The following is a 20,206-nucleotide window of genomic DNA, read 5'->3' as shown; positions in this document are numbered from 1 at the left end:
ATCTGTCCTGGAGGAAGTGCAGCCAGAATGCTCCTTGGAAGCAAGAATGGCCAGACTTTGTCTCACCTATTTTGGTCATGTTGTAAGAAGGGATCATTCCCTAGAGAAGGATGTCATGCTTGGTAAGGTGGAGGGTCGACAAAAGAGGGAGAGGCCTTCAACGAGATGGATTGACACGGTGGCTGTGATGATGGGCTCAAGTACAGCAGGGATTGTGGGGCTGGCACGGGATCAGGCAGTGTTTCATTCTGCTGTGCATGGGGTTGCTATGAGTCGCAAATGACTCAACGGCACTTAACAACAACAACAACATTGCACTGGGCCAATCTGTTGCAAAAGACTTCTTCAAAAAGTGTTAAAAAGCAAAAATGTCACTTTGATGACTAAAGTGACCCTGACCCAAGCCACAGTATTTTCAGTCATCTCTTATGTACGCAAAAGGCGGACAATCAATAAGGAAGACTGAAGAAGAATCGACGCTTTTCAAATATGGTGTTGGTGAAAAATATTGAATATTGTCAGAAGAACGAACAAATCTGTCTTGGAAAATGTACAGTCAGAATGGTTTTAGAAGGGAGGATGGTGAGACCTCACATGTCTTAGACATGTTGTCAGCAGGGAACAGTTCGGAGAGAGACTTCATGCTTGGTTAAGCAGAGGGTCAGCGAAAAAGAGGAAGACCCTTGATGAGATGGATTGCCACAATGGCTCAAACACAGCAACGATTGTGAGGATGGCACAGGACCAGGCAGTGTTTAATTCTGTTGTACGGACGGTCACTATGTGTCAGAACCAACTCACCAAGTATGAGACAGCACCTACCAACAACAATGTGCAATTACTGTAACTATTGATAATTCTGGATGAATTGCCACATCTTATTTTGTGACTTCTACCATGTTTTCAGATGTTCTCATTTGGTTTTGCTTCCTACAAACCCATTTTCTTGTTTTTAAGTATCCAGTTTTCTGCATTTTCTTACCTCTTCTATTTATTAGGCATTCTGGTGGCGTAGTGCCTAAGGCAATTTGATTGCTAACCAGAAGGCTGGTGGTTCAAATCCACCAGCCACCCCTCAGAAGGAAGACTGGGCAATCTACTTCCATAGTGATACCGCCTCGGAAACCCAAGGAGGGGTTGCCATGAGTTGGGTCCGAAGTGACGGCAATGAGCTCGGAGTTTCTGGTTTTCTACTTATGAGGAGTGATGCTCTGTATCTCTAGGCCTACAGCAGCCATTCAAAATGTTAACGTGCACGTCAGTGTTAACAATCTAAGACAAGCAACACTTCCTGCAGTCCTCTCAGAACACTTACCATCATCTATCATGGTACAGAGGCTAGGACTTCAGTTCAATTTTGATTTTACTCCTAAATTCACTGCCTTTTTTTAAAAAAATAATCGATAGTACTGTGATTTACAAATATGTTTGCCAATTTCTTTCCTCTTTTTTGATCCCAGTCTTTTTTGCTTATACTTCCTTTTTACCGTTTCAAGTTATTCATTCAAGAATATTTACTGAACAGTTAACCAGATGGAAGGTATTATTCTAGGTGCTAGTAATACAGAAGTGAATAAAATAAAGCCCCTACTCTTGTGGAATTTGTTATAGTGGGCACTTACATTATTCTTACTAAAATAGGTGCTTCAGTAACTCTGGGCAAGCATATTGAGTGGTGAACTCTCTGTCTTGGTCTCTATTTTATTTTCACTACTGAATGATAGTTTAGCTAGGTACTGAATTCCAGGTTCAGAGCTACTTTTCCTCAGGACATTCTAGCATCTTCTGGAATCTAAGGTTACTGATGAAATGTCTGCTGTCATTCCAATGCGATTTTCACAGGTGTCACTTTGTCCTTTCTCTTTTCTTATTTCTAAGACTTCCTCTTTGTCATTGGCGTTCTTCAGTTTTACCAGAATGTGCTGGATTTGGCCTCCCAGACAACTTAAATCTATGGAGGATGCACGTGATACAGAAGATTTTCTTCTTTCAATTATTTTTTGTCTTTTCTTTTGTTGGGGGCGGCGGATTTCCCATCCAAAGCCTGGGCAGAAGGCAGCCAACCTCACTACTATGAGTTCTCGTTTCATGTGAACAGCAACTCTTTGGAGTTCCACTTGAAGGGAAGCCCTCAAAGTTCCTAACTTAAACAGATCCAAAACACTGATGAAGCACACAGCCTACTGGGACAATGTCTACTTTAAAAATACAAACAAAACAAAACAAAAATGTTATGTGTGAAGAAGCAAAATCATTCCTTTGTATCTCTCTCTCATAAGACTAAACTGATAAAAGCCAAGGCCCCATATAAGAGCCATACCACCCTGCTCCCTTCTGCCTCTTTCTTCCATCTGAAGCTAACATTTTGTAACCTCTGAAGTGGGGTAAACCTGACCGCCAGCTTTGGTCTCAAGCTTCTGTATATAATGTCAGTAAGGAAAATGGGTGTCCCACATGTTCCCACCTTCTACAGTGGGATTTAGTAGTTATGCCCAGCCATTTGCTTCCATTTGTCATTGTTCCAAATGCACAGAGTTCCAATAAGGACCGAGAAGAGATGGGTAGAGGGCCACCATATAAGTCTGTGCTGTTTGCACAGCATGTATGTAAGGCATCACCTCTAAGGGGCTGTTCCCATGGTAGATCTGAGTATTCTGACAATAATCCTACAATTGGTAAGGAAGTCAGCCTTTTAGTGTGGGCGCTTTTGCTCATTTGTACAAAGGTACTTTTTTGGCTACCGGCAGCCTCAGAAAAGGGCTGTGCTTTGAAAAGGATGTAAGCATTACTAAGGTTTCTGGCCACAATTCTATCTAACAGCATGTCAAAGCAACCACAGGCAGGGATCATCGGCATGTACTCTCTGGGATGGATATCTGGCCAAACGATGTGCTTATGGACAGAGAACACATCTTACCTCCTACAACTCAGTACAATGCTGAACACTCACAAGTTACCTGTAAAACTTACCAATTTATTGGTTATTATGTTATGAAATGGGACTACCGTAGAGATGTTCAGCAGGTGGCATGATTTTAGATTTTAACTAAATTTCATCCACAGAGAAAACATTTGCAATGAAACATGATGCACTAACTGAGCTTAGAATTCAGGTTTCCTTGGAGAAGACATTTGGGTGTTTTTTTTTTTCTTTTATCATTTTACTTCCAATTCCATTTTAGTCTACCAGGTACAGGCCTTCAGGCAATGGCATTTGTGTTCCAGTTCTGAAAATTAAGTAACTACCCTGGAGTATATGTGTACTCTACAACAACTGCTTTTCTCCTGTCTTTTCATGATTAGAGTTTAGAGACCATATGTAGAATTACTGCATCTACATGTTCCCTGTAAACTGAAACCCTTCCTTTGGGTTGAAGAAAGCTGTTACCTTTTTCCATTTTTTATAATGTTCTCTTGCTGTCTAATAGTCTATGTTTAAATGAGTACTAAGTTTTGATTCTTCAGCTATTGCTGTCATTAACTTCTACTGCAATATTTTTATTCATTCTATATTTTTACCTAAAAAAATATATTTGGGGTATTTTTTCTGGAAATACAAATTATGAATTCAATTGAAGTAAGGTAATGCTATGGCTGAAACAAATTAGAGAATAACTAGCAAACTTCTATTCAACACAACCTTTTGCCCACCCCCTATGGTTTCCTTGTAATTTTTTAGCCGTGTTATTATTATCTCTCCATTCTTCCCTCCTATTTCTTCCAAAAACAAAACAAAATTAAAAGCCTGCTTACCTAACGAAGCCCCACTGTGGGAAGGAACTTGGCCATGTGCTTCACCCGATGCTATCACAGAAACCTACTGCTTACTTTCACTTCAGCCTTCTGAGCCATGACTGTGTCTACTTTTCAGATAAGAAAGCTCATCTTCGGGAGGTCACACAGCTCATCTTCGGGAGGTCACACAGCTCATAAGTGTTGCAGCCAACACCTGAACTCCACAAATTCTACTCACTGAGCCCCTATGTCCCTGCCTCTTGCTCCCAGAGCACACACATTTAAAAGAACTGAGAAAAGGAAAGGATTACACTGGAAATTGCTAGGCACATCATTACAGACACACACAAGACAGCGGTGGTGTCCGTCCAACTCTGAACCAAAATGCCAGAGTAGTCATCACCAGACACAGGTACAAGATACATGGCAAAAACCTCCAAACATTTTTCTCTTTCAAGAATATCATATTTTACAAAATGGTCAACTGACTGAGTCCTCTCTCTGCCTGAGCAAGGACAGTTCACTACGTCACCTGAGCACTGCTTCCTCCCCGTCACCTTCCCACACACCTGGGTAAGGTGAACTCCTCTCACATGTGCTTAAGACGGCCATTCAAATGAACCCCACGTAGAAGGCAGACAACTGGGAAGCAGTGGGTTACCTGTGCCACTTCTTCAAAGTCTTCGTGGCGTTTCTGCAAGGCTCTGGCCCGGTGAAGAGACTTCCCCACCCCCGTGTGCTTGCTCAGAAACGCTTCTCCGTGGTTCTCAATCCAGTCCAGCACCTGCAACGAAACAGAAGCAGATATGCCATCAAACCACGTCCTGCCTTGTTCACTGTGTCAGTGCTGTCCACTGAAGGCACACGCTGCCGTCAATGCCCCGTAAGAGACAACCAGCAGAAACTGGAAGGAGCACCTGGAGCTAATCTCACCCACGGGATAATTTCATTTTGTATCAGCTTCCCCACCAAGATTTTAATCAGCTTTTATTTTGAAACTGTAAACCTATTTATGCATAAATGTTACATCCAATGATCAAATTAAACCCCACCTCATTTTACACATGACTGAGCTACCCAACTGCCTGAGAGTCATATAAGATAGTGGTTATTAAGATCCAGGACCAGCTGAACTTAATGTTTTCCTAAGGCTCAATGTTTCACAATGCAGGCAACTCACATTTAAATAAGGAGGGTTGGTTGGTTGGTTGGTTGTTTTTTACGATTTCATCTTGAGAAGACTCAAAACATGTAAGCAAAACCTAAGAAAACAAACATTCACATGCCTCGGGTCTGATCTTTGAGGATCACTTATTCTATTAAGATATTGTGAAAGCTCAATATTCAATGAGTTTAATTAGGTGAAAGTTCCTGCTAGTTAAAATGCACTACACTAAAGAAAAGGAGTAAAAACAGAACAGTGCAACCCCCATGTTTTAAAATTCACCCTGGAGACTGAGTAGCACATTGGCTCTCTTCCTGAGAAATCACAAAATACATATTTTTACTAATGACATACTTTACTACAGCAAATGCATATTTGTCTCTTTCTAATGGAGGAGGGATACACCGAAAGAATTCACTGCTGTCAAGCTGATTCCGACTCATAGCGACCCTACTAGACAGAGTAGAACTGCTCCCTAGGATGTGCAAGGCTGGACGTCTTCATGGCAGCAGACTGCCTCATGGAGCGGCTGGTGGGTCCCAACCACCGAGCTTCTCATTGGCATCTGTGCATTTAACCAACGAGCAAAAAAGTTAAGTGAAGTTTTCACCTAAACACTGAAAACTGAAACTGGAAAATATTTAAATGATATGCTCATGTACTGCCTAAGGTACTACAGGCTGAATCGGACTTTGCATGTTAGTAACTATGGTAACTAAGTATACAGATCAAAATCATCTTGTCTTAAAGCACAAACAGGGGTGCACAGAGCTCTGTGGTGGTCAGAGGGTGACCAGGAAGCCACCCCGCCTGACACTCCACTAACAGCTAAACAAAAGGGCCTTCACTGGAGGGTCATCGCTACCAACAGGATCTCTGTTCTTGTTAACTGCAACACAGTGAAGTCAGCTGTGTGCACAGGCATCCAGAAAAGCAAGGCAGCTGGTGAGGACCAGAGTCCCGTGTGCAGGGACAGCTCAGTGTGCCCTCCACAGCTCCAAACCAGTGTCCCTCAAGACCTGAGGCTCTGACTTGTCCTCTGGTGCCAAGTGAATAGACATGCAAATGCAATGGTCTGTGGGCCTGGATAAATCTCTGACGGTCCCCTTATATCCTTGGACAGTAAGCAGAAGCTGAGGTCAGAAGCATGGGCACTGGGGAGGTGGGGTGAGGGCAGAGGCCAAGCCTCACTGCAGTGCTCAGGCCAAAGCCACACTTCACCTTGTTACTGCCATCATTCCTGAACCTTTCTGTTGTCATTATCACCATTCTGCCAATTCCTGGGGTCCCACCATCAGAGGACTCCTCACTGGGTCCATCTGCACCATCTACCCACCCTCTCATCAGCCACCCAGTCCTCCTGACAGTCCTACAAGCTTTCCCTACCTCCTCTACACTTCCGGCCCCTGCACACGGACAAGGTCAGGCTGTGTAGTCCTACAGTGCTGCCACAGCGTCCTCACCATCACCGCTGATAACGATGGGACTTGCCAGGCTTGGATGCCATCTGTGTTCAGCTTCATACTATCAGCGTGGCAGACACACAGCCCACGAGCTGTCTCCAACCACAACCCACAAGCCATGGCAGGCATCCGTCAGCTGTCGGCTCCTGAACGGCTGAGCCCACTGCTTTCTTACCGAGCACACAGCACTCTGGGTCCCCTTTCTGCGATCACAGCACACTAGTCAGGGGGCAGTGCTGTCTCCTGACTCCCAGGCAGACGTAAAGCTGCCGAGCCGCCTGGAAGAGTCTCTTTGAATAGATCAGGAAACACAGGCCCTGTTCTACTCTGAAAGAAATGGCTCGATGGCAACTTTAAGACCTCCGAGCCTCAAAGAACGGGCACATTTAATGAAAAGTGTTTCTGGGTGTTAAGACCACACCATGAGGGGTCAAGTACGGAATATTTTAAGCCCCAGTGAAACCTAGAGACACAGAAGCAACAGCTATGCTGGGCTCGCCTGTCTGTAAGACCTGCTTCAAGGGCTTGGGAGTGTTTTTGTTTATTTTTTACTGTAACCATAGGACATTTCTGTATCTCTCTCAACCATAAAAACAAAAGCTAAGCATTAGTAAGCAACAAACTTCATGGTCACCGGCAGGTCAGCAGAGACTAGAAACACAGGCACAAGTTTGAAAAGTGAAAGAGGAAGACTACTTGGTAAAAAGGGATGCAAGAAGCAAAACAACAGTATTCTGAAAATAATAAAAACTTGGTTTTTAATCATAAGGAACGTGTTCAGGAAGAATAAGTCGCTAATAAAAGCTTATTATGAACCAAGGTGAACCAGGTAGGAGCACTCCGTAGAGCAGTCAACTGCAGGAGATCAGAGAGCAGCCTTTGTGCAGGGATGACAGCTCAGAGGGCAGGAATGCATGAGCAGGAAGGACGCAGGGAAAAGGTAACCGCAGGGAGGAAGTAGGAAAAGGGCTGGTACAGTATGGGGATTGCAATCAATGTCGTGAAAACAAAGTGTATATGAACTGCTGTATGAAACATGAATTTGCTCTATAAACCTTCACCCAAATCACAATTAAAAAAATAAATAAATAAAGCTTATTATGAACCCAATTGCTCAGACTTGTAACGGCATTTTTCTTTCATCAGTGGTTCCTTCAGATACAAATGTAACCACTGGGTGAAATTACATTTCCAGCACACATGAAAGTGATTCAAAGGAGAATGTACAAATTCCAACCAAGCACCTTCTTAAAACAGCAACAGACAGTGATGAACTCCAGCGAATGTCAAGACCCAACTGCCCCACCCTCGGAAGCTGCCCCTTCTTTTTCTATGAATGTAAGAAGCCCAGCTTCCTACGGGTCCTGAGCCATCACACCTGCCCAAGTAACATTTTAAAGACATGCCTGTGAAATCTTTTAATTCCACCCATAAAGTTATCTCAAAGCAGGATATTCCTCAGCCTGTCCTGCCCGCCAACTCCCCGACCTCAGACAGAGCTGGCAATCTTCTCTGTGCCTTGTGACCTCAACTCCTATCACAGAAAGGCCAGCCCAGGGTTCACAGCTTGCCTGCCAGACTCAGGAAGAGGGCAGAAGCTGACCTCCCCTTCCTGGGGTTAGCTGGCTCACCAGGGGGACAAGCTGCACCCCCTTCTGTTCAGAGCTAGTAGCAGGATGTGCTAAGAGCTTACTCTGAGGACACCAGGGCCCACAAATGGCAGCCTCAAGGTCAAAGTCAGCTGCAAAACTCAGCAACCAGCACATAAAACACATTCCTGCTCTAAGCAGCTGAGTCAAGGTGTTGGATATGCAGGGACTCTCACAGATCCATCTCTGTGCAATGAGAAGTAAACCGAGGCCCTCGGGCAGTTAATTCAGGCAGTTAATTTATGGAACGTGATTAGGGCAAGTCTGACTAGATCATTTATAAACCGATAATTACAAGGTGTCTGAGCCTTGAAGCAGGTGGTGCCTAAGGGACTCAGTGTGTTCATCACACACGAAGCCAAGGGGCAGGTGCGCTTGTTATCCCCATTTACAGCTGAAGAGACAGGCCCAAGGGCACTTAGCTCCCACCTGGAGGGCCCTATGAGGACTTGCACCCAGGAACAGCCGTGTGGGCACCAACCTCATCACCCCTGGTCTGCATGGCCCCCTCTGTGACTTGGCACACAGGTGGCCCTCCAGGCTGTGGGTGGAGAGAGACTGGCTTCTGAACAATTCTGGCTACTGGGTAACTGACCTCTGAGGAAGTGCCACTGTTACAATGGGCAGCAAAACTGGGTTTAGGAGAATCAGCACTTATCAGCCTCCTTACTAAAGACCCTGTACAGTAAGTCCCTAGATGCACATGGAAGAATGTCCATCTTGTATTGTCTATTTGTAATGCTATTTTCTATACAAAGCCCCACTACCTAATAGTCTAGGAGCTCTGGTGGAATAGTTCCAAGGCATTTGACTGCTAACCGGAGGGCTGGCAGTTCAAACTCACCAGCCACTCCTCGGAAGGAAGATGGGACAATCTACTTCTGTAGTGATACTGCCTCGAAAACCCAAGGAGAGGTCGCTGTGAGTCGAGTCAACTCAATGGCAGTGAGTTTTAGAGTTACCTAATACTCAGCATGTTTTGTGCATTAATATATCTGAAGTGATTAATTTTTCTTAAAGATTTTGTGAACCAATTGCTCAAACTTGTAACAGGGCATTTTTCTTTTATCAATGGTTCCCTAAGATACAAATGTTATCCACCGGGTGAAATTACATTTCCAGCATACATGAAAGTGATTCAAAGGAGAATGTACAAATTCCAACCAAGCACTTTCTTCAAACAGCAACAGACAGTGATGTACTCCAGCGAATGCCAGGACCCAACCCCCGGGAGGCCATTCAAAGAGGTGACCAAGCCTCAGGAGGCTGCCTCCCACACATCATGAGGACCAATGTCATGACGTGTTCCTTAAGATTCAGACCTGCTCAATTCAAACGCACACCATAGGAGATCTCTAGCGTGGTTACTGGGAGACTATCTATGTTCAGGAGGACGAGCCAGGCCCATCATCCTGTATTGACATAAACCTAAAGCAGCTCTGAACTGCCAGAGATTGTTTCCAAAGCTTGGAACCGGGAACACATTTGCCAACGAAACCGGGCCTGAGGCTCTGGGTAGACGACTGCTCCTTCTCATGCAGGTCCCCAGCCATCTGTCTGCAGACTTATCCATGCATCTGATTAGGGGGTGCTGCCCAGACTCCACCAGAGCACCCCCCAGCATGTGGCTCGTGCACCATGGTATCTTTTTAAAATCTGAAAAATTCTCAATTCTAAAACACATTTGTCCTCAAGGATCATAAGTAAAAGACAGTTGACTTATATTATTATCCCCACTAACCGAGAAACTGAGGCCCAAAAAAAGTGAATCTACCCAAGAGAACAGCACCTAGAAAAGAGATTCACACATGAATGTCCAACCATGTACTCAAAACCATTTCTTTCAGGTTCACTTGTGATACTGCCTGAAAACCCTTAAGATGTTTCTACAATACAGGCTTCCGTCTCTAGGACTGTGATCTGTGACAGCCATGAGAAACACCTGAGATGAAACAAAAAATAACACATTTGTTCTGTGAGGTGCCACTGAGTAACATCCAAAGGCTATTCGGTGAAAGGATACAGACGGCTGCTGGGCCAGGTGCCGCTTTATAGAGACAATATACGATGAAAGCAGAGGGCTTCTGTTCTATTAATGAGAGCCCCTCCTGAGTCATATTTTAGGCACAAAAATGAAACAAGTAGCTCCACTAATTCTATAGTCACTTTATTTTTTTAAAATATGAAGCAAGTGAGAAACAGAAGTAGTTCTAAAATATTCTGAGTTTGGCGAGTCTGTTTTTATACAGCAGCAGACTGTTTCAGTTGTAAAAGATGAACTTCCTCCCTGCCCCACCCTACACTTGCCATAAAACCAGTGTGAGTCAAGTTTCACTTGCTCAGTGACTTCCCTGTGGAAGCTCTGCTCACTGTGACTTCAGTGCTGGGGTGCCAAGCCAGAAATGGATACGCTGGGTTCTGACTTTGCTCCCAAAGGAAGCATTTCCATCAGTGCTTTCATTTGTTAGCAAATCAATGTTACTATAGTAACAGGACAAAGGAAGACTGCTCAGTTCAGCAACATCCCTTCAACTTTTGCTAAACCCAAGTAGATGGCCAAAAAGGAGATCTTTCAGTTAGATGATGTCTACTTTTATTCAAGACTGGTGTACAGTGTCATCATGAGAGTGTCCAATATTATACTATACCTTCTCCTTATTAGGGGCTCTGGTGGGGCAGCGCCTAAGGCGTCTATCTGACTATTAACCAGAAGGACAGTGGTTCAAACCCACCAGCCACCCCATGGAAGGAAGACAGGGCAATCCACTTCTATAAAGATTCACTGTCTCGGAAACCCAATGAGGGTCACTATGAGTCAGAACTGACTTGATGGCGGGGGCTGGTTTTTTTGTTTGTTTGTTTCTCCTCACTTATCAACTGTCTTGTTATCCAACATTTCACATTTACAATAATATTAAGAAACCTATTCTTCGATTATTTTGCACATGAATGATTAACATCAAGCAGAATGCCGAGGTGCCAGGCAAGAGTAACAGTTGTTGGCATGCTTAAGGTAATGTGTCACCTTCTCAGTGGTCTGGCAGTTATGTAATGATGTAGCAATTCTCCATTTTGTGATGTGATGCAGTCACCCTCCAGTCTGGCATATCAGCAATTTCGCTGACAACCTGCTCTCTGAAACCTAACCACGCTGTAAGTGAGAAGAGGGTGTGCTGGTGAAGCTTACCTGGGAACAGAAAAATCACTAAAGAAGGATCATTTAAAATTTTTTAATTGACATACTCATGTGTATCTTAGACTGTCTAACACTTTCTGTCTTCAATGCTCACAGCATATTTAATTCCTGAAATGAGCGTTTTAATCATGTTCTTCCATTTCTGGTAGAGACCAAGCTCAGAAAGTCCCCAAAGCACATCATTCACCTGAGAGAACTAATCCACTGCAGGGAGATGGAATCAAAGCCTGAGGCTGCCGCAGACGGGGCCTGAGATTCCAAGTGGCCAGGAAGCCGGGACAGAGGCGTTTTTTCCCTGTTTGCATTTAACCACTCATGAAGTGTCTGAACTCCGAAACCAGAAAGAGGTGGCAGTCAGCTTCCATAAAGATTACAGCCTTAGAACCCTCAGGGGGGGCGCATTCTACCCTGTCCTATACAGTCGCTATGAGTCACTATGAGCCGGAACAAACTCAATGGCCAAAACGTTTTTTTTAAAAAAAAAAAAAAAACTTAATCAATACCTCTTTTCCCTCAGGGTGATGGGCAACTTCTCCCTCCCCAGGCCTTAGCTCCAGCCTAGAAATCACCATTTAACTCTTCCCTCTTCAGGAACACATTAATTGTGCTCTGATTGGCTCAGATCAGCATCCTTCTCAGCTCAGAAGCAGAGAAATAGCGGAAAGAACACTCGTGGCTGCTTGGAGCTCCAGCAGCCGCCTGACTATCCCAAGGCTGAGTTTTATTAACTGGAAAACGAGGGGCTTGGCCTTACATGACTGCAAGGGCCCTGGCTCTAAATTCTTCCATGGGCATGGTGTAACTTTTAAAGGGAAATGAAAGACACAAACTTCACCCCACATCTACAGGCTCTGAAGGGGCTGAGGGAGAAGGGGTTACTCTTCACCCCCTGCATGGCCAGCTGCCCGGTGGAACGTGGTTGCTGGGTGCCCTGTAGACCCTGTCCCCCATCCTTATTACTCTCTGCTCAGTCTCTTTATTCAGTGTATTTCAAAATCAGAGTTCAGTTTGCTCTAAAAAAACAATTCATAATATGGGAAGATAATTCTTAAATGGTTCCTAAAACATTCTATGCTAAGCTGGGGAAAACAATTAATTTTTAAAAATACCTCTGACTTCCTCTGTGCCACACAGCAAGGGTAAGACATCGAACAGAAGCACCCTGCACTGCAGGTGCCATTTTACTTAACTAACAGACAAGCATATGAAAAGCAGGCACCGCTGCTTCATGCACACATCCACGGCTGGAGAGGGCGTGACAGAGATTATGGAGAAGTACCCATAAATAGGCTGGCAGGCTTTTGAATTTGTAAACTACCATCTCTTCACTATCCATCAATCAATCATGTATCTTCTAAAGAGTAAGAACCACCAGATCTACTATTACCTTTGTTTTTGTTGCCTAAGGAGTTCTGGTGGCATAGTGGATAAGGCACTTGACTGCTAACCAGTAGGTCAGTGGTTCAAACCCACCCACTGCTCTGTGGTAGGAAGACGGGGTGATCTATTTTCGTTAAAGATTTACAGCTTCAGAAACCCAATGGGGGTTACTATGAGTTGGTCGATAGCAGTTAGTTTGGTTTTGTTTTTTGGGAAAGAGTTCTGGTGGTACAGTGCCTAAGGCATCTGACTGCTAACCAGAAGGTTGGCAGTTCAAACCCACCAGCCACTCCACAGAAGGAAGATAGGGCAAACTACTTCTAAAAAAAATTTGCTGCCTCAGAAACCCAATGTGGGCCGCTATGAGTTGGAATTGACTCAATGGTAGGAAGTTTGGTTTTGGGTTTTTATTGCTGTTGTTGTTTTAAAGTACGTCAAATTTCTTAACAAAAATAAATTCGCTTCATGTAATTTTTTTTAAAAAAAAGGGGAAACTATTCCTATAAATGGCCTGTCTTGGATCCCATTTCAGCCTAAACCAAATCATCACTCTATCACCACTGGTTATCTTTCAGAAATTTCCTAGATGTTGAAAAAATTATTTTTCCCATTCTTAATTTGGAAATGAATATGAAATAGTCTAAAGTTGTCAAAAACAGAAAATCTTCATATGTCCAGATGTTATCTTGGAAACTACAATTATTGTGCATAGTTTGAGCCTGGCTTCTGAACACATAAATAAATATAAATACGTAGACACACGTATGCGTGGAAATGGAGATTTTCCATTTCCATTTAATTCCTGGACACCTTCACATTAGGTACCCTCTGCATATGCCTGGCACTGAGTGAAAGCAAGACCAAGCTCCCTGGGGTCGTTCATAGTTCTACCCACCTCCTATTTGTGGGAGCCCACTCCTGACCATCCTGGCCTGAGACCCCAGGCCACCTCACAGGCAGCCTAGGGGCAAAGGCTTAATGGTCCAGGCCCCTGCTCACTTGTGATCCACACCAGTCCTGTGCAGCGTCTGTGTCCTGTCCACTGACTCCCATGCCATGCATATTGGACCTTAGCAAGTCCTCCCATTGCCCACATATCAAGCCTTTGATTTGGACAAAGAGTAGCAAGTGCCATGCAACAGCAACTGAATCACTCCCCCCACCGCAGTGGCTGATTACCACCCCAGATACCTTCTATATGGATAGGATGAAATTACTTCTGCTTGTTACTGAAAACAAAAAATTACCACTCTAAACTTGCTTTAAAAATCAAATTCCCCTGCCAATCTCCTCAGGGGTGTGGGCCGGGCATACATCGTCTCAAACGTTTTTCCACATACAAGCATATATGCTCTCTGGGGAGGCTGGTTTACATAAAAGTGCCCTGGTTCTTTATCTGCTGTTCCCTAAGCTGCATTTCTTTTTTTCCTCACTGATATTTACAGATACCTTTTCCAACAAATACAAATCCCTCTGGTCCCCCCTAACTGGCTCATCCTTACAAATTTACCATATGCTGACAATGCCCTTCTGAAGTCCTATTATTTTTTCCCTACTCATTCTCAGCACCTTTCCTCCTCTATAGACAAACTTCCCTACATGCTACTCATTTCCTGAGTTTCAGGAAAACATCACATTGATGTCCCACTGATTTCTTCTAGGGAAAGCATTTGCTTGGATTAGTCTTATCAACACTGCTCCTTGCTTCACAAGCCAAGCCTGTACTGCAATCTCCTCTCTGCATAATAGCAAGTCCAAACCATTCCCAACCACTTAATGAAGAGAACCGTTTCTCTTAGAGAGAAGGTATCTATTTTTTATGGAATGGTAATAGGACCATATGATTATGTATACTGCAAAATACCTTCCCCACTGGCATCGAACCCAACTTCCTCCTCTTGACAAGGAGCAAGCTTAAAGGGCTGGCCTCATAATTATCATAATCATTTTCCACACATAAAAATGCACGTTTGCTGTTTTCAGATTCAAGCACATTAACGTGCTGGCACGGAATCAGATGCTGCTCCCCCGTGTGTTCCTGTGCACTTCCTGTCCCTGTGCCCGCCCCAACCTGAATAGTCCAGCAGCTGCCTGAAGAGCCCCCCAAGCCTGCCAGTGCAAAGAAGAGGGTCCCAGAAGCTGCTGGTCCTCAGTGAGGAAATGAGTGCCCCTCTCACACACAAGTCCAGAAAGTTCATCAGTCCACAGGTACTGGAACCACAGCATGGACAACTGGGCGCGAAAGCCTTTAATCATAACATTTAACTATTAACACCTCATGGTGCTGTGAGGGTTTCTGGAGAATTAAGAAAAACTAATACCCAGGCTTATAATTTCAGCTCTCACGATAACTCACAGCCACTGACTCCACACTCTTCTCTCCTTGCCCCTTAGCTCTCCCCTGGCAATTATCTTCTTTTACTAAAACAAAATTGATAAGAAGCATATGTAACACCAACAGGGGCTTCAAACTGGTTCTTCCCGGTTCAGTCACAGCTGACGAAGCAACATCAGAACAGACCCGGACTTGCAAGATGTGGGTGTATGGGTGTCCTCACCCCCCACAGCTAAAATTACAGGTTGACACCGTGCTCCCCCTCAGAAATCAAGGGCAGTGTGTGCAGAGCACAGCAACCAAATCACTTGAACAGCAGAGTGGGAAACAACGGTCCCGGCTCAAAGATGGCGGCTGACTGCACCACGCTGTCCTGGCTATAACCCAATCTCCTACATACATCAGGCTCCTGCAAGGGCCACCACACCTCTTCCGAGTCTCCCATTCTAGGACTACAGCCTGGAATCTTTCCCGTCGCAGTTATCGTTCCGGCACACCACATTCCACAAACCCCTGTGTATTCTGATTTGGCTGCTTGATCCACGACTGAACCAGTCTAAAGCCCTGCACCAAATGATCATTCCTGCAGCACTGGTACACTTATCCTTCAGAGAATTCAAAATAAACATAAGGATAATCAAAGTGCAATATGTAAAACCTAGGAATTATAGAACAGTTATGCTAGAAGTATTTAAAACTTACCAGATTCCATGAAGGAAGAGCTACAGTCACCAACAAAAGGAAAAACGTGTGTATTCATGAGAACACAGGAAGACTCTCCAGTCAGTCCATTCAGCCAAAAACCCACTCACCTCAGATGATTGCTTGAGGAGATTGAAACTTGAGGCCCTACATGTCTGAACAGCGCGCACATCCTCCTCGACACCCCGGGAGAAGAGGGCAGTTTTGTTCCAGGTGTATCACTACGGCTTTCCACCAACTTGCCAGGATGCTACTGGCTTCCTTCTTTGCCTCAGATTTCCTCACCCCCCACAGCTAACACCCTCGTTCGCGCCTGTATTTTTGGGCAAGGGCACAACTATTATTTATTATTCAAGTTATACTGCATTTTGTTCACTCTCACAACTTCAAGCCTCAAACCTTGGTAGCAGAACAATCTTGTTTACTCCGTAAAGAAAATGCATAGTGTGGGGAACCCGGCTAATGATCATTTGTGTAACAACAACAACAACAACAACGGTAACACTACTGCTTGAAACTGTATAGTCAGAAAGGCCTACTGTTGATTAGGCAACTGCTAGGTGCGCACTGCGCACCACAGGAGTTCTACCCAGGAAAAGCAGCACAACGAGCTTGCTGTGGAGGTGTCTACAAGGCAGACAAATTGTAAACCAGAACCACACATCTGAGAGCACCACCAGCACTATTCCCACAGAGAAATGCAACTGCGATGATCTGTTTTAAGAACAAAACACACAGAATCTCTACTCGGGACCCATGTAGTCCTGTGTGTTCAGCACAGGTGAGCTAATGGCCAAGACACCTGATGGTTCATGCAATGAGCCCTGTTTTCTCACACGGTAGAGAGAGAAGATGCGCTTGATAGGAAGGAAGACACAAAGAGAGACAGACACACCCATCTTTATTTGTTTACTTGTTTACTGTATCCCTCCTCACTTCCATCTCTCCTCGCCTCACTCTGAGCACAGGTGTCCACAAGGGCTTCACGTCAGTGGGAATACCATCCACCTGAACAGCATCAAAGCATCCCTGATCTTCACTTTAACACTCTTCTGACACACCTGTATGCCAGCTCTGACTGCTTGTGAACAAAAGACCCGAACAGCCAAGTGCCCGTGACACCTTTCAACTGAGACCACCGAGAGAAGCCTCGAACACAACATACCCCATCTTCCCCTCCCAACTCCATCTGCCAAAGCACTCAAACCCAGGAAAGGATCTTTCTGTGTCAACATTCCTCAGTGCCTTCACCACAGCCTTTAGGATGAAGTCCTGCTCTGGGCCTACACGTGAAACCCACTGTCATTCACAGCCTCTCTTTCTTCCTTCGGGTAGCCCGGCTCTCCCAAACACACAGTCTGTAGTTGCCCCAGTGGGCGGAGGGCTCTCACGCCCCAGGGCTCCTGCTCCACAGCTTCCTCTTCCAGAAAACTTGCCTTGCTGTTTCCTCCGCACCTGAATCAGCTGAGACTCACCTCCTCCAGGATACTTACTGCCTGCTGTGGAGGGACAGACACCCACCCTTCCTCCCTCCGTCTATGCCCCTCGTCATGCTGGCGCATGCCTGCCATGGCTCTCTCTGCACTAGGCATGTCACAGCTTGTCCAATGGGGCCTTCCTCACTGAAGTGTGGGCTCCAAGGGGGAAGAGCCTGGGTCTTCCCTGGCCACAGCCCAGCCCTGACTACGTGGCTGGATACGTCTCTACTGGAACCTCGGTAAGTAAGCGTAGAGTGGATGGGCAGGTGAATCCGTCAGCAAGCCTCTCACTGAAGGGCTCCCTCAGCAGAGACAGTGGAGGGTCACAGAGGCCAGGACAGCACAGTCCTAGAAGAGAAGGCACCCTCCCACCCAAGGGAGTAAATGCCCACCTCTGGGGCTTACGTGCCCCGTCCTCTTCCCCAGAGAATCCTCAGAAACCCTGCACTGTACACCCAGCCGGGTTCCAGGCATAATGAACCCAGAGTTCCCAGTGCTTCCTACAGTTCTGGGAGGAGAGTTTCCACCCAAATACAAGAGATGATGTTTTTTTTTTAATCATGAGAAAACCGCACTCACTTAGCACCAACATGTATGGTCCATATCCCAACCTGGACCCATGCATGTAATTCCACTGTCTGACATCATATAAGCATATCAGGCCCTGGGAAGCAGCCATGCAAATTTCTAGGCACAGGTCACAGTCTATGTGTAACTTGTAAGAACACTTGTCCACCCATGGGTATCCTTCCTGGTTACCTGTAAGGCTGGCCTCTAACCCCGCTTGTTTATTCTTTCAACTGCCCGCCAGGAAAAGTCAACATGTGGGGATAAGACCAATATCAAGAGGTATGTAATCCCAGGAGGACATAAGGAAAACTGTGTGTGGATCCCCCAGTCCCCTCAAGAGGCCAGTGCACTGTCTGCCACAGAGCTAGCCAATAAATGTCCACTGAATTAATGCAATCAAAATATCACACTTAAGTGAACTGGTACATGTGTTGTTAGAACATGCATGTGCACATACATGCATGCGCACACCATGCCATTACTAATGTATGTTTGCATTCATTCAGTCACTTATTGGTCACCAACACCGAAAGGACTGCATCGTCCCAGAGGCTATGGATACTAAGATAAATGTAACAGTGCCTGATGTCAGAGAGCTTATCATCTGGTTAACCTCTACAGTTAATTACAGCCCTATTTGTAACTTCAGCATTCAAAAGTCATTTTTGCCTTTTTGTCAAAAAGCATTAAGATCTGGAGCAACAGGCCCGAGGCTAACACAACTGTCTCTGACATTTTTGCTCACTGTGATAAGACAACCATAGAACCAGTATGGCATTCCACAATGTTCCTCCTCAGTCTTGAACAATGACTAGTACCTGCACCAGGACTGTGGACCCAATGGTGAGGTGCTCACCTAACTCTCGATTAAGAGCAAGTCATTTGTGGCGGCTAGCTATGTGTGTCTGTCAACTTGGCTGGGCCGGGATGAGTAGCTGGGCAGCTGGATGTAGTATTCCCCATGATGAGACTGGAAATCAACTCCACGGTGGAATCTACTGGGAGCAGCTGAGTAGCTGCTTTGGGTATGTGGTCTGCTTTCCGTATATAAGAAACAGCTTTGGGCACGGTCTCTAGCTTATGGCATACTTGAACCCTGCATGTAGCCATGTCATTTCATTATTCAACAGCCTGCCATGCTCTGGGATCCTGCGACTTTCAATGGACTTGAATTAATGGCCTGCCGTGTGGTTTGGTAACATCGGGACTATGCCATTTTATTTGTTGACCTTGAGCTTGTTAGCCTCAGCAGCCAGTAACTGCCTGAGTGAAGAGATGCCTTTAGCTTCAGTGGGCCAGCAGCAAGAGGCAGAGCTGGAGCCCCCAGAGCCTGGCACTTTGAACTCGGACTTCTACCCTCCCGAACTGTAAGAGAATAAACTCCTATTTGTTCAAGCCATCCCCTGGTGATACCTTCCTGTCTGAGTGGCACTAGGTAACAGAACATCGTTCCCAGGACAGGATGCACACCACACTGACCTGCTGAACATCCTGCTGGAAGACACACAGTTGCAGCCGCTGGTGCAGCCGGACCTTGCGGTGCTGCCAGATGTTCTCCAGCTGCCGCTGATGGTGCAGCACCTCATGGATGACATCAAGGACATGGTGTACTGCCTTGGAATAGTTGGCAGAGGCCGTCAAGGAGTCGGAGCTGCCGGGCGTCAGGGGCCGCTGAAGCTTGTCAAGGAGGGACTTCCCATCCTGGCTCACCTGGCAGGCAAAGAAGCTTAGCAGTTACTCCAGACCTGCAGCTCTGTTGAGATGCACACTCATGCATTCACACACAGTCACAATCCCACACGTGCATCCACTTCCATTCACATGCAGATACAGTCACAAGTATACACATTTACACACATATTCACACATATGCACACACACATTCACACATACCCATAAATTCTCACACACATTCATACATACTCCAAACATAGCGTTACTCAAAGGCGTATTTTATAAAAGAGAAAAAAAAATAAATTTACAAGTCTGTAAGTTATCCAAAGACACCACAAAACCAAATGTTGCAAAACACTGAGTTAAAATAAATGAACATTTATTACCATAAAACAGTTACAAGGCCATATAGTAGATGCTATTCTCAATGAGTAAACACACTATTCTGCCTTCAATGACACGTACCAGCTGATACACAATGGCATTTAAAATCGTATGGCTAGAATACCGTCAAGTTAAAATTTGAAAGTAACAATTCTCTCTCAAGATATTATGTGTGAATACAAAAACAGATCATCACAATGGAGCAAAATTTTACTGCTGAACCTTAAAAATCTTCAGTGCATTCTACTTTATTTGGCACATTAACCTTGAAAAAGTAATTTTAATTACAATGCCATCATGTTTCTAAAATAGTTTTCAGTGCTGGATCATGGCAGTTAATTATCAAGCGACAATTAAAGGAAAGCATTCAGACTAATCAGAGAAATCAGAACAGGTGACAGTGGACATGGAGAGAAAACAGTCATTTCCTGTTCATAACTGATTCTTGAGAATTATCAATTATTACACCAGATAC

The 20,206-nt window shown here is 45.0% G+C and overlaps 1 protein-coding gene across 1 annotated transcript in view; it reads right to left on the bottom strand.

The window, feature by feature from the left end:
* Positions 1–20,206, bottom strand: part of TRIO (trio Rho guanine nucleotide exchange factor) — a 335,211-nt gene that overhangs the window by 246,821 nt on the left and 68,184 nt on the right. The window contains exons 9-10 of the mRNA XM_007954197.2: positions 19,153–19,383; positions 4,397–4,519 (exon numbers count right to left, since the gene is read on the bottom strand). Coding sequence (XP_007952388.2) covers positions 4,397–4,519; positions 19,153–19,383 — 354 coding nt within the window. The remainder of the gene's footprint in view (positions 1–4,396; positions 4,520–19,152; positions 19,384–20,206) is intronic.

Source organism: Orycteropus afer, unplaced genomic scaffold (assembly GCF_000298275.1).
Source record: "Orycteropus afer afer isolate SDZICR_OR568_19922 unplaced genomic scaffold, OryAfe1.0 scaffold00442, whole genome shotgun sequence".
In the NCBI taxonomy this organism is placed as follows: Eukaryota; Metazoa; Chordata; class Mammalia; order Tubulidentata; family Orycteropodidae; genus Orycteropus; species Orycteropus afer.
Note: the sequence above shows the minus strand (reverse complement) of the source record. Positions and strands in the feature narration are given on the sequence as shown.